This window comes from Mastomys coucha, unplaced genomic scaffold (assembly GCF_008632895.1).
Source record: "Mastomys coucha isolate ucsf_1 unplaced genomic scaffold, UCSF_Mcou_1 pScaffold11, whole genome shotgun sequence".
NCBI classification, from domain to species: Eukaryota; Metazoa; Chordata; class Mammalia; order Rodentia; family Muridae; genus Mastomys; species Mastomys coucha.
Genome location: NW_022196893.1, coordinates 10,829,286 through 10,842,723, shown reverse-complemented (window position 1 = coordinate 10,842,723; position 13,438 = coordinate 10,829,286). Strand labels below are relative to the sequence as shown.

General features: G+C 46.8%; 2 protein-coding genes, 1 long non-coding RNA gene and 3 other non-coding genes across 7 annotated transcripts in view; 5 read left to right on the top strand and 1 right to left on the bottom strand.

Annotated features, from left to right (window-relative positions):
* The window catches only part of Syngr1 (synaptogyrin 1), a 30,661-nt gene extending 30,277 nt beyond the window's left edge, over positions 1-384 (bottom strand). For both annotated transcript variants that reach the window (XM_031349698.1, XM_031349704.1), the window contains exon 1: positions 107-384. In XM_031349698.1, coding sequence (XP_031205558.1) covers positions 107-205 — 99 coding nt within the window. In that variant the 5' untranslated portion in view covers positions 206-384. The remainder of the gene's footprint in view (positions 1-106) is intronic.
* On the top strand, positions 166-3,890 carry LOC116076116. Its single transcript, XR_004112822.1, has 2 exons — positions 166-520; positions 3,391-3,890. It is a non-coding gene; the product is annotated as an uncharacterized LOC116076116 (long non-coding RNA).
* Positions 3,891-7,766: 3,876 nt separating this feature from the next.
* Rpl3 (ribosomal protein L3) lies at positions 7,767-12,881 on the top strand. Its single transcript, XM_031349675.1, has 10 exons — positions 7,767-7,878; positions 8,569-8,761; positions 9,402-9,570; positions 10,127-10,262; positions 10,619-10,805; positions 11,290-11,450; positions 11,896-11,997; positions 12,281-12,376; positions 12,564-12,683; positions 12,777-12,881. Exons 1-10 carry the CDS (start codon positions 7,876-7,878, stop codon positions 12,819-12,821), a joined length of 1,212 nt encoding a protein of 403 aa, XP_031205535.1. The 5' UTR covers positions 7,767-7,875; the 3' UTR covers positions 12,822-12,881.
* Positions 8,257-8,320, top strand: LOC116083160. Its single transcript, XR_004115622.1, has one exon. It is a non-coding gene; the product is annotated as a small nucleolar RNA SNORD43 (small nucleolar RNA).
* Positions 10,072-10,126, top strand: LOC116082834. Its single transcript, XR_004115468.1, has one exon. It is a non-coding gene; the product is annotated as a small nucleolar RNA U82P (small nucleolar RNA).
* Positions 12,112-12,205, top strand: LOC116082823. The gene has a single exon (XR_004115459.1). It is a non-coding gene; the product is annotated as a small nucleolar RNA U83B (small nucleolar RNA).
* Positions 12,882-13,438: the final 557 nt, after the last annotated feature.

Below are 13,438 nucleotides of genomic sequence, written 5' to 3'. Positions count from 1 at the left end.
CTGAGGAACTCGGTGGCAGGGGCCCCGATCCGCTTGTGTCCGCAGGGCCTCCCGGGCCAGGTGAGGTCGCGCCCGTGCCCCGCGCCCCGCCTTGCGGTGTCCTTACCCAAGACACGACGCGCAGGATGGTGTGTGGCTGCCGCACCAGGGTGTAGGGGTCGAAGGCGCCCCCGGCTTTGCCCGCTCCGTACGCACCCCCTTCCATCGTGGCTGCACCGCGCGGCGCCCCCCGCTCGGAGCGCGCCGCCGGCCCCTGCGCGTGCGCGGCGCCCCCGCCCCCTCCCCTGCGCTCGCCTAGCGCAGGCCGGGGCTCCCGCCAGGGGGCGTTCGTGCACGGCAGGTGCAGCTCTGGGAAGCTCGCGCTCAGAAGCTGGGGTCCCGGTGTGGGGCGCGCTCCCTGCCAGCGGGGTGACCTCTTTGCAAAATAGCGCGTGATCGGGGTGTGGACAGAGAGTACAGACGCGTCCGGGCCTTCTGGAGCCCTCTGAGCTGTAGCTCTTCAGGAAACTCTTTTCCTTAGGTATTTATTTGTTTATTTATTCATTTGCCTCTTTCCTTTCGCTCTCTGCCTCCAAATAAAGGGAAGGGGCTTCGTTTGACACAGTACAGTGGCTCACTGAATGCGTCGCTGGGTCGCTGGCTGCAGAAATGACCCTCTCTAAGAGATCTGCAGAGCCTCTGGGTCCCCAGAACCACCTTGCCGCCTAGCTCCGCCGATGACGTCATACATCCCCCCCACCGGGAAGGAGCTTTAAGAGAAGCAAAAGCTGGGAAAAAACAGACCTGAGATCCCCTTCCCCTTCCACCACAGTTCCCTATCCCTTTGCTTAATCCAATAATTAATTATGTACTTATTTCTTCCATTGTCTCCTCTATCCGTGGGCTCCTGCTGGTTAGGTTTTGTCTATATCCAAAGGCCTCACAAACAGTAGGTGGTCAATAAATACACCCTACCTCCTCCCAACCTCAACACGGTTTAACCTTTAAGGCTCCTGGTTTTTTTGTTTTGTTTTGTTTTGTTTTTATTTGTTGTTTTTGTTTTCATTTGTTGTTTTTGTTTTCTTTTGTTTTTGAGATAGGGTTCCTTGTAGAGGCTGGCTCCACTCTGTGGAGGGGGGTGGTTTTGAACTTCTATACCTCCTGCTTCTTTATCCCTGTGAATGGAGTTTCAGGACTGTGTTACCATGCCCATGAGAAATCTTTGAGGCAGCTATTAAACTATGATCCTATAAAACTTATAGAAGAAAACAAGAGAAAAAAATCTTTGTAACTTTGTGGATTGGAAGACTTTTCTCTTTATTTTTTTTCTGCTTGTTTTTTTGTTTTTTATTTTTTTGAGACAGGGTTTCTCTGTATAGCCCTCGCTGTCCTGGAACTCACTCTGTAGCCCAGGCTGTCCTCGAACTCAGAAATCTACCTGCCTCTGCCTCCCAAGTGCTGGGATTAAAGGCGTGTGCCACCACTGCCCAGCAAAATAGAACCATTTTATTTATTTTTTAAAAAGAATTATTTATTTATCTTATTTATATGAGTACACTGTAGCTATCTTCAGATGCACCAGAAGAGGGCATTAGATTCCATTACAAGTGGTTGTGAGCCACCATGTAGTTGGTGGGAATTGAACTCAGGGCCTCTGAAAGAGCAGTCAGTGCTCTTAACCACTGAGCCCTCTCTCCAGCCCCTTTTTTCTTTTTTTTTTTTTCTTTTTTTTTTTTATCTTTATGTTGTATTAGTGTCTGCCTACGTGCATCGTATGTGCATTGTATGTGCATTGCCTGAGGAGGTCAGAAGAGGATGTGGGATCCCCTAGAACTGGAGCTACAGACCTTTGTGGGTCACTGTGTGGGTAGTGGGAACCAAACTCTGGTCCAGTGTAAGAGCAAGTGCTCTTGATATATATATAGTGAATTCACTATATAGCCCGTGCTCAGTTCAAACTTGGGACAGTCCCATGTGCTGAGATCACAGGCATTAGCTATCACACCGAACAAAGCATTTTCTGGGAAGCACAAAGCTGTGTATGGTCAGGAGGTTCCTGGACTGAGCAGCCAGCACAGGCGCTTACGACTTGTCCTTGAATGCTATAGAAACATTTTCCTCTTGTCTCTATGTACCTTGTCCTGAGTTCTATGCCACACATAGATGAACAGGTTCTTATCTTTCCATGATTTATCTTATAACAATAAATTCACAGGGTGGAGGAGTTTCAACTGCAAGTATGCTACATAATCCCACCTACACCTTGGTAATCCAGCCAAGGTGATTTTATTCCAATCTTAATTACTCATATTAACACTCTTGTCACACAGCACAGGGGAAATCAGTTAACCAATCTATCTACACTTGTGTGGTTTACAGTATGACTCTGCAGTTTAAAAGGCAGAGCTGACCGTGGTGGCACACACCTTTAATCCCAGCAGAGACAGGTGCATCTCTTTTGAGTTTGAGGCCAGCCAAGGCTACACAGTTCCAGGACAGCCTGGGCTACACAGAGAAACCCTGGCTCAAAATAAGAAACACACAAAACAAATAAACAAAAGACTACTTCTAGTTGAAGAGGTGTCCCAAGTGGGCCTACAGAAATGCAAATAGAATCTGCTGATAAGAGAAGGTAAGAGGAGGAACCAAGCCAGCTTCAAGGAAGACAATATTGCTGGGAGGTCTCAGGAGTGTCAGCATTAGGAGTGTCAGCTCCAAATCCAAACTGCCTGGGAGTGGACGGGCACAGGGGTAAGCCCGGCCGACCGCTACGGACCGGACTGAGCTAAAAACCCAGGAACATCTGTTCCGATTATTTTTAATTAAATGTTTTTTGAAAATTTATTATTTTTTTATGCATATGAGTGGGTTTTTTTTTCTGCCTACTTATGTGGCCTCAAAGTGCAGTACCCACAGTGGCCAGATGAGAGCATTGGATTCACTGGGACTCAAGGTATAAACCACTGCGAGCCGCCCTGTGGGTGCCAGAGGAGCTGCCAGTACACTTAACTATCAAGCCATCTCTCCAGCCCCTGTTTTTAATTTGTTATCATTATATTTATCGTGTGTGTGGAAATCTGAGGGCAGCTTGTGATAGTTGCTTCTTTCCTTCCGCTAAATGAGTTCCAAAGACTGAACTCAGGACATCAGGCATGGCAAGTGCATCATATTTATTTTTTATTTTATTTATTTATTTATTTTTGGTTTTTGGAGACAGGGTTTCTCTGTATAGCCCTGGCTGTCCTGTAACTCACTCTGTACACCAGGCTGGCCTCAAACTCAGAAATCCACCTGCCTCTGCCTCCCAAGGGCTGGGATTAAAGGCATGCACCACCACCGCCCGGCTTATTTTTTATTTTTAAAAGTTGCACAAGTAGTGAATGTGAGTATCTTTATTTTGCCTTGTTTCAGCTTTGAAAATAGGATCTCACCATGCAACACTGGCTGTCCCGGAACTTGCTCTATAGACCAAGATGGCCTGAAACTCACAGAGTTCCCCCCAGGGTTGGATTTCAGGCATGGGCCACTTCGTGAAGAATATAGCAGAATACAAGGAGCCATCTGGGTGCCTTAACACCCACCCACTGGACTCCCACAAGCCTTCAATGTGATGGGCCCTTGTCAGTCAGCTATAGATGGCTGTGTTCATCCTATGTAGTTGCCCTTGTGAAAGAGATATGTGATATCTTTCAGGTCCTGGTCCTGCTTCCTGGCACACAGCCTTTAAAGCTCTTGGAATTGCTGAATTGCTATGTCTTTTTATATGCCAATGAGTGAACGAGTGAAGGAGAGCCATGAGCGTACACAGGGGCTGTGGTACCCTTATACCGAAAATACTTCTGGGAGGACTTTCAGCAACTCTGGTCACCATCAGATTAACATCATCTTTATTATTAAACACTGTGGCAAAAGATTATTGTTTCACAATATCTTCGGTAACCCTCCTTATTTCTGAACCAGGGTGGCTGTAGTCCTAGAACTTGGGAGGTGGAGATGAGAGAATTAGTTCAAGGCTTGCTTCAGACTTACGTTCAAGTATTAGCTTTAGGTACTTGAGACTGGGCCTTGTAGGAGTAGATGTGTCACGGTGGGCATGGACTTTAATACCTTTGTCCTAGCTGCCCAGAAGCCAGTCTTCTAGCTGCCCTTGGAACAAGAGGTGAAACTCTCAGTTTCTCCTGCAGCATGCCTGCCTGGACGCTGTCATGTTCCCACCTTGATGATAATGGACTGAACCTCTGAAACTGTAAGCCAGCCTCAATTAAATGTTGTCCTTTATAAGAGTTGCCTTGGTCATGGTGTCTGTTCACAGCACTAAAACCCTAACTAAGACAACTGGAGAAAGGGTCCGGTGGTTAAGAGCAAATGCTACTCTTGTGGTGGGCCAAAGTTCAGATCCTAGTAGTAACACTGGGTGGCTCAGAACCTATAACTACAGCTCCAGAGGGATCTGTTGCCTGCAGACTCCTTGGGCAAACACAGACACATACATATAAAACAAACAAACAAACAAACAAATAACAGCCTCATTGCTGCTAATCATGGATCAGTCAGGATCCATGATCCTGTTGTGTGAGAAATTCCCTGGGAAAATGTGAATAAATATATACCACTCTAGAGATGACACAGATGATAGCCCAGAGAAATGATACCACCAAAGTCAAACTTAATGAAGTAATGAGTTGATTGAAGTTACTACAGGAGCATGGATAGCTTAAGGACAGTTAACTCCAGTACCAAAAAGCTCACTAGCAATCTTGGAGCTCTTTGAACAGCACCCAGGCAGATTTACAGGTAGAAAAGTCTCTCCTCAGCAATTCCTAGTTTATATAACCTGTGAATCTGGTAAACTTCAGCAACTTCCTGAGACTTGTGAGTTGTTTACTTTCTGAGTCTCAGGAACTTCCCTCACAGGACAGTGTTTCAGCTGGGAGGAAATTGCTTTGGTACAATACCTAGAGGTCTTCTCTCTCTCTCTCTCTTTCTCTCTCTCTCTCTCTCTCTCTCTCTCTCTCTGTTTTTTTTTTTTTGTTTGTTTTGTTTTGTTTTTCTCAGTATAGCCCTGGCTGTCCTTGAACTCACTATGTAGACCAGGCTGGCCTCGAACTCAGAAATCCATCTGCCTCAGGCTGGCCTCAAACTCAGAAACCCAGCTGTCTCTGCCTCGGATTAAAGGCGTGTGCCACCACTGCCCAGCTATGTTCCGTTCCATCTCTCTCTCTCTCTCTCTCTCTCTCTCTCTCTCTCTCTCCCTCTCCCTCCCTTGCTCCTCCCCTCCCCCCTCCCCCCCTCTCTGAGACAGGGTTTCTCTGTATAGCCCTGACTGTCCTGGAACTCACTCTGTAGACCAGGCTGGCCTTGAACTCAGTGCTGGGATTAAAGGTGTGCACCACCACCAGCCCAGCAAAGACTTGATTTTTCTAAATGTATTTTAGAATCAGTTTAAGAGCCTTCTACTACTCTCATGTAGTCAGTGATAGCTTTGATCCACTAATCCTCCAGCCTCTCCTACCAAAATTGCACCAACTTGCCTGTCCTTATTCTTCGTTGTTGAAAGAGGCAGCCTTGAAAACAGGTCAGAACCAAAGAACTCGAGAACTGCCACGTGGCCAGGAAATATTTGTGGACAGAGAACAGGATTAGAGGTCAAAACCTGATTCCCAAAGGCTAGTGTTCTTTGTTTTTCTAAAACATAAAACACTGAATTACAATTGGTTTGCATTATTGGGTCATTGACTCCTTCAACTGAATGGAGCATGGCTACTGTAGTCAATCAAAATTCATGTGTATGTCAAATATACTAATCATTAATACATTTAACATGGATGACTCATTAGTTGGGTCCAGATAAAGAGCCTACTCAAAATCTTACACATGGCAGCTTACAACAACTGTCTGTAACTCCAAGCTCTCACAGCCTCATCAAACATACATGTGCAGGCAAAACACCGATGCACATAAAATAAGAATAGATAAACTTAAAAGAAAGAGGGAAGAAAGGGCTGGAGAGATAGCTCAGTGGTTAGTAGCATTGACAGGTCTTCCAGAGCTTTTTAATTCCCAGCAACTACATGGTGGCTCACAATCATCTGTAATGGGATCCGATGCCCTCTACTGGTGTGTCTGAAGAAAGCAAAAATGTACTCACATACATAAAATAGATAAATAAATAAATAATTTGTTTTTCGAGACAGGGTTTCTCCGTGTAGCCCTAGCTGTCCTGGAACTCACTATGTAGACTAGGCTGGCCTGGAACTAAGAAATCCGCCTGCCTCTGCCTCCCAAGTGCTGGGATTAAAGGCGTGCACCACTACTGCCCAGCTCAGATAAATCTTAAAAAAAGAAAAAAAATTCTTCTTGGGATTGGAGGGATGTCTCAGTAGTTAAGGGGTCTTGTAGAAGACCAAAGGGTTGGTTCCCTGCACAACAACCACCTATAACTCCAGTTCCAGAGGGTCCCACACTCTCTTCTAATCTCCCAGGTACTACGATCTCTCCGGTACTGGACACATGTTGTATACGTGCATATATGATGAAAACACTCACACAAATAAAACTAGAAAGAACTTAAGGATATTATCCTTAACTAGTGCCCCTCCACTTTCAGAAATTCTTGCTTACTTTTAATAAAGCTATATTGCTGTTCTAAAAATAAATTCATTAAAATTCTTGATCTTGAGAGATGGTTCAGTGGTTAAGAAAACTTGTTGCGGGGCGGGTGGTGGTGGCACACGCCTTTAATCCCAGCACTTGGGAGGTAGAGGCAGGCGGATTTCTGAGTTCGAGACTCAGGTGGATTTCTGAGTTCGAGACCAGCCTGGTCTACAGAGGGAGTTCCAGGACAGCCAGGAACAACAAGAAAACTTGTTGCCATCCCAAAGGACCGACACAGGGTTAGTTCACAGCATTAACGGTCCAGGGGGAATCTGACACTCTTGACTTCGGAAAATATCAGGCACGCACATACGTACACACAAGGGAAAAAACCTCACATGTTTGTAAATCCGAAAACTAAGAGCAAAATATGAGCAGGACATGGCATCTGGAGACTGAAATGGCAGGACCTGAGGGAGATGTGCCCGAAATCATGGCATATTAAAGGCAAGTCATTGCCACATCAAAATCACTGGTTAGGCAAAAAGCAGTTTCATTCAGTCTTTCTGTTTTTTTTTTTTAAAAGAGATTTATTTATTTTATTTATGAGTACGCTGCCGCTCTCTTCAGACACACCAGAAGAGGGCATCGATGGTGGTTGTGAGCCACCATGTGGTTGCTGGGAATTAAACTCAAGATCTCTAGGCTCCCAAGAGCGGGGCATTGGTGGCGCACGACTTTGGGAGGTAGAGGCAGGCAGACTTCTGAGTTCGAGGCCAGCCTGGTCTACAGAGTTCCAGGACAGCTAGGGCTACACAGAGAAACCCTGTCTCGAAAAACAAAACAAAACAAAACCAAAGAGCTCGCGAGAGGAACGAGAGAAACGCAGTCAATTGTATCGCACTAAGCCTGCTTCAACCCCGTTGTTTCGTCGTTTTGTAGCAGGGACCGAAAGGACTAGCACTGTGTCATTCCGATCTAGAGGTGATAGGAAGCACAATGCCTCCATTTTTCTCCCTCATCATCATTGGCTGCTGCAGAACACCGTGAATTCATTACGTTCTAAACCTCACCGGCTCCAAGGCGTTTCTATAAAGTTTGAACCCAACAACCCTCCGTACCGCTATTTGTCAATTCCTGAGTGGGCGGGAAAACGTGTGTAAAATGCGTTCGATGCGTGCCCTTTAACCCGACGGCCGTGCGTCAGCACGTTCGTACGCTAAGGAGGCGGAGCCATCATTTGGCTTTATATAGCCTGCACGAGCGCCTTGTCGATCTCTATCGGCGGCGTGTGGCGGCGAAATGGTACGTATTGTCGTGCTGCCTTCTTCCTTGGCCTTCCGCGGGCCTGCCTGTATTCCCCTCCCATCCGCGCCATCCCGCCCTCACCAATACTAAGAGGATGTCCTATGGGCTGAGTGTTGGCCGCGACCATGCCTAAGCCCCAGGGGCCTTAGCGGCCTTAAAGAGAACGTGCGTGGGAACGGCCTCACCAGTGTGAGCCGTTTGGTTGAGGGCAGTCTTAAAGGACTTACGTAATGGACTATTTTGTGGCTGCTTCGAGGTTAGGGTCCACGTTAGGAACGGCTGTAGACTTTTTAGGGGTGCGATTTGGCAAATCTGGTACAATCTCTTAGAATGAAGTTCCAAGAAAGGAAAGGGATCTCTGGAGTTCTCAGAAGCCACAAATGATGAACCCTTTGACGGGCGGGCAGATACTCTGTGCTGATTGTCAAGTTCTGATTTGGCTTTGGGAGTTCTAGAGGCCTACTTGTAGGCTGCTTGTTACGCCATATTGCGGCGACTAATGAAAGCTCACCCATAGGAGTTTTAGAATCCTGACTTGGCTGTTTTTGTTTTAAAGACATGGAAACCAAAAGTGTTCTGCTCAAGTTTTATTGCAGTCTATCTTTTGATAAAATTCTGTTAAAGTGGAATCCTACTTTGGGCTTGATGGGAAGATAACAGTGTTGGTGATCTCCCCCTTTACCTCAGTCTCACAGGAAATTCTCAGCTCCCAGGCATGGGTCCTTGGGCTTTTTGCCTCGCAAGCGCAGCAGCCGGCATCGTGGGAAGGTGAAGAGCTTTCCTAAGGATGACGCTTCCAAGCCTGTTCACCTCACAGCCTTTCTAGGTTACAAGGCTGGCATGACCCACATCGTCCGGGAAGTTGACAGGCCAGGATCCAGTATGTACAATGCTTCCTTGTCCAATTTGGGCTGTGTGTAGTTTTGCCTGTGTTTACAGTAAATTTAGAAAGAAGCACAATAGATGAGTTCCATCCTGGGGTGCTTTGTTCTGATAAGCACACACTAAGAGTGAGCCTTGGCCTAGCAAAATTTAAGGCAGAGATTCTAATCCCGTGCAAAGCCCTGTTTGGGAAGTTGCTCCTCTCATGTGGTTGCCTGGGAATCAAACCCGGGTCCTCTGAAATGAGGGTAGGCAATCTATTATACTCTCCAAAGAGATCATTGAGCTTTGAATTTGGGGAACTCTTTCTAGACGCAGTTACCATACCTGAAACCAGGCTGGTGCTAGAGCTCCTCTTAGAGGCAGTCTGGAATGAAACACGTGGCATTTTGCTAGTGCGTGAGTGCTGATAGTGGCATACTGCCTGTTTTGGATTAGCAGCAGTCTTGCCTAGTAAGTGCAGGCTAGCTGGTGGTGACACCTAGAACCTTCAACTCAACTGTTAAAAGCTGCAGTTGGAGAGTGGAGATGTGATGAGCAGTCCTGGAAGGCCCAGTTTCCTGGTACAGAGAGAGAAAGCCTTCTAAATGGACACTTGTTTGTGCTCCCGCTGAAGCCTGTGCCCTTTGTCTTCACAGAGGTGAACAAGAAAGAAGTTGTGGAGGCTGTGACCATTGTGGAAACCCCACCAATGGTGGTTGTGGGCATTGTCGGATATGTTGAGACCCCACGAGGCCTCCGGACCTTCAAGACTGTATTTGCTGAGCATATCAGTGATGAGTGTAAAAGGCGGTTCTATAAGAACTGGTAAGAAACTTAAGAACTTGGGAAGTTCTTGGGCTCCCCTAGAATTAAGGGACACATTAAGTTGGTTTAATATGAATATATGTTGATCAAAGGTTTTTTTGAGCCAGAAGCTGTTAACCTTTGAGGGTGTTGGCTAGCTGAGGTGTTAGTGTTGCTTTGACACTGAGGTGTCGGGAGCTTGGAAAATCACCCTGCTTCTGGACATTAGTTTGAGATAAGATGTTGGCCTTGCCTACTGGATAAGTTCTCTGGCCTGGGCCCCTGGCTTCTACCACTGAGATATGCCCCCAGATAAAGGGAAGTTCTGGTATCCTGGAGCAAGAGTTTTGTGTTTTGTATATTTGTGGTGAATATTAACTTGTATGCCTCTGCTCAGCTCCGCTCGGCTCTGCCCGATGAGCTTCATCCAGGCTCCGCTTGCCGGTGGAAAAGGCTCCTTAGAAGCCGGCAATGAGCCCACTCCCCAAATGGTGCCAGTCTGCCTTCCTCTCACCCACTGCAAGGGTGATGAAGGCCTGCACCAGGCCCCTCCCCCAACTGTGCTCTGCTCCTGAAGGCACAAATCTAAGAAGAAGGCTTTCACCAAGTACTGTAAGAAATGGCAGGATGAAACAGGCAAGAAGCAGCTGGAGAAGGACTTCAACAGCATGAAGAAGTACTGCCAGGTCATCCGCATAATTGCCCACACTCAGGTAAGCACCCAATGTGTTGGCCATTTTGCGGGCATTTTGTGATCCGAGGGGATTAGAGATATTTCTGGTGTCTTAGTTCCTGATAGTCAACCAGCAGAGGGCACTGTGACACTGATGGGCTTGCTCTTCTAGTCTTACTGTGCTGTCTGAAAAATGGCCATGTGATTTTGCCATGTGTTCTGTTTTCTAAACATGTTGCTAATTAGGAATAATTTGGTAGGTCATATAGTCTACCAACCACTGGCAAAAATCAAGTTTTTTTGGCTTTGAGTTTCAGGGTGATTTACTTACCAGTTCATTTACTTGAAAAGATAAATTGCAACCAGCCTGATCTAAGTTTCATCTGCTTCTTTTAGATGCGTCTGCTTCCTCTGCGCCAGAAGAAGGCACACCTGATGGAGATCCAGGTGAATGGAGGCACTGTGGCTGAGAAGCTAGACTGGGCCCGAGAGAGGCTGGAGCAGCAGGTTCCTGTGAACCAGGTGTTTGGGCAGGATGAGATGATTGATGTCATCGGCGTGACAAAAGGCAAAGGGTACAAAGGTGAGCTTTGCTGTGGCTTCTGTGGGTGTTAATGTAAGGTCCTGGGATGTGTGCTGCCCACAGCACCCACATGAAGCTGTGGAAGCAGCTCCTTGCCTGCCTGCCTTCTGAGAAAAAGGGATGGCACTCCTCATATAGGAGGGCCCGATTGACCCTCTCCCTTGTTAATGTCAGGTGGCCATGAAGAGGGGGTTTGCAGGACACATTCAGCTCCCTAGATAGAGTCCATATCTGGTTAAATAAGACTGCCTCAACCCAATCATAGCAACACATAAGCTGAAGGTACTGCAAATTTAGGCAGACACCCATCCAATCTGATTTAAAATAGGATAGAAATGTAGAGTTGGAATTGAATTCTTATTTTCAGATTTACTCATTGTTACATAATTTAGTCAATGATCTGATCACAAGTATCTTGGGTACTCCTAGGGAAGGGACAGGACTGTGCCCAGCTCCCTTAAAAAAGTTAACATGTTCTTTGCAGGGGTGACCAGTCGCTGGCATACAAAGAAACTGCCCCGAAAGACCCATCGAGGTCTGCGCAAAGTTGCCTGTATTGGAGCCTGGCACCCTGCCCGTGTAGCCTTCTCTGTGGCTAGAGCTGGACAGAAAGGCTACCATCACCGAACAGAGATTAACAAGAAGGTAAGGATGATAGACCCTGCAGATGGCAGAGGGTCTCAGATCCATGGAATCCATAGATGTATGAGGCTGCCTAGCCCATGTTTAATGCCCTAACCCTTTCCCAGGTTCGTTTATAACCAGTTTTTATGCTTTTTGAGATAATGGTACAGGCTGCCTTGGAATTATAGCATTCTTGTTATTCAAGGTTATTAGGATAGCAGGCATGAATCACTACCATACTCAGATTCGTCACACTCATGCTTGGCAACTGAAGAGGGGTACTGAGACTATGTCTTTCATCCAGCAAATAGCAGAGCAGTGTTTTTAATCTGGGCCACTACCTGGGATCAAACCTCCCTCCCACTTTATGCTGATCTGGCCAGTTGCTGACAATGTTTGTCTCTGACTTTGGATGCTGGTTCTTAGGACTGCCTTCTTAGTTGTTGACTCTCATGTGTTGGTGCAGATTTACAAGATTGGTCAAGGCTACCTCATCAAGGATGGTAAACTGATCAAGAACAATGCATCTACTGACTATGACCTGTCTGACAAGAGCATCAACCCACTGGTGAGTGCTGGCAGCTGACCCCTAAGATGTGTCTGCTGCAGGGCTTGCCATGCATGCCCCTGCACAGCAGTTAGCTGTCCACTAGGTGGGGATGGTGAAAGGTGTTCAAGCTCAGCTGTTCTGTGATGAGGCTCTGGAATGTGTGCTGGGCACAGCACCCGAGTGAGACTGAGGAATTATTCCCTGTTGCCTTCCTTCTGAGAACAGCCCTGCTGAACTTGGTTGGTTCAGTGATACACAACTAGCTGGCCTTGCTGACCAATAGCTTTCTATGATTCCCTAGGGTGGCTTTGTCCATTATGGTGAGGTGACCAATGACTTCATCATGCTCAAAGGCTGCGTGGTAGGAACCAAGAAGCGAGTGCTCACTCTTCGTAAGGTGAGACTGATCCTGGGCTCTGACCAGTCAGGCTGGGGTGTGGGAAAGTTGTCCTGTCTGGGAAGGAGGGAACTTCTTTGCGTGACCCACTGTCATGTTTCCATGTCAGTGATGGCTGTTTGGGCTGGTGCTAAGTATTATTAGAATGCTGGTTGTCAGTCACTGACCATTTCTTTTTGGCCTACAGTCCTTGTTGGTCCAGACCAAACGTAGGGCACTGGAGAAGATTGACCTGAAATTCATTGACACCACCTCCAAGTTTGGCCATGGTCGCTTCCAGACCATGGAGGAGAAGAAAGCCTTCATGGTAAGGACCTGGCTGCCTGGCTTTTGTCTTTTTGCTGCTTGCCTCCTTTGCTTTGTGCAGGAATAATAAAACTCTGCTGTTTCTCTTCCACAGGGACCACTCAAGAAAGATCGCATTGCCAAGGAGGAGGGTGCTTGATTCTACGATCACTTTGCACAGCTGGTTCTGGTGGTCTCATCAATAAAATATTTCCAGTAACATTGGTTTTCTTGCATTTCCTTACTAGCAGTGGCCAGCTTGGCTTTGGGTGTCCTATCCACTAAGAAACAAGGAACCTAGTTTCTTAGCAACATTTGTTGAAACTGACAGGTTTACAATCCCTAAAGCAAACAGTGTAAAGTGTCCCTGATGTCTCTGTCACACAGCCTCTGAATCCCAGTCTGTACAGAGAACTTGGATGATACCAACTGGAGTCCTGATTTCTTAGGCAGTATTGATGAGGCCCTAGGCTTGCTAAAATCTGCAAAAGGTTTGGTATGATCTACCGGATAGTTAATAGTTGGGGCTTGTCCTAGTACTTAACATGCATGAAGTTTTAATATGCCAACCCAGCTTAGAACAGCTGGATTTGGCTCTGAGGGTCCAATCCAGATAGTGTGTGTCTGGAGTTAGGCCCTGTGACCCAGTGGAACTGGAATTGATGCTGGGTTAGGTTAGTACCTTCCCTCAACCAGGCTTCTGAGCAACACACACTTATAGGCTGGTCTGGGTTTCCATATTATGGCATCATAGCATTGTCTGCATCAGATTGGAGG

Bases quoted from the DNA above. Each gene is read 5' to 3' on its own strand.
- Rpl3 (XM_031349675.1), top strand. The intron at 10,263-10,618 runs GTAAGCACCCAA...TGCTTCTTTTAG, and splicing joins GCATAATTGCCCACACTCAG to ATGCGTCTGCTTCCTCTGCG. The intron at 11,451-11,895 runs GTAAGGATGATA...GTGTTGGTGCAG, and splicing joins GAACAGAGATTAACAAGAAG to ATTTACAAGATTGGTCAAGG.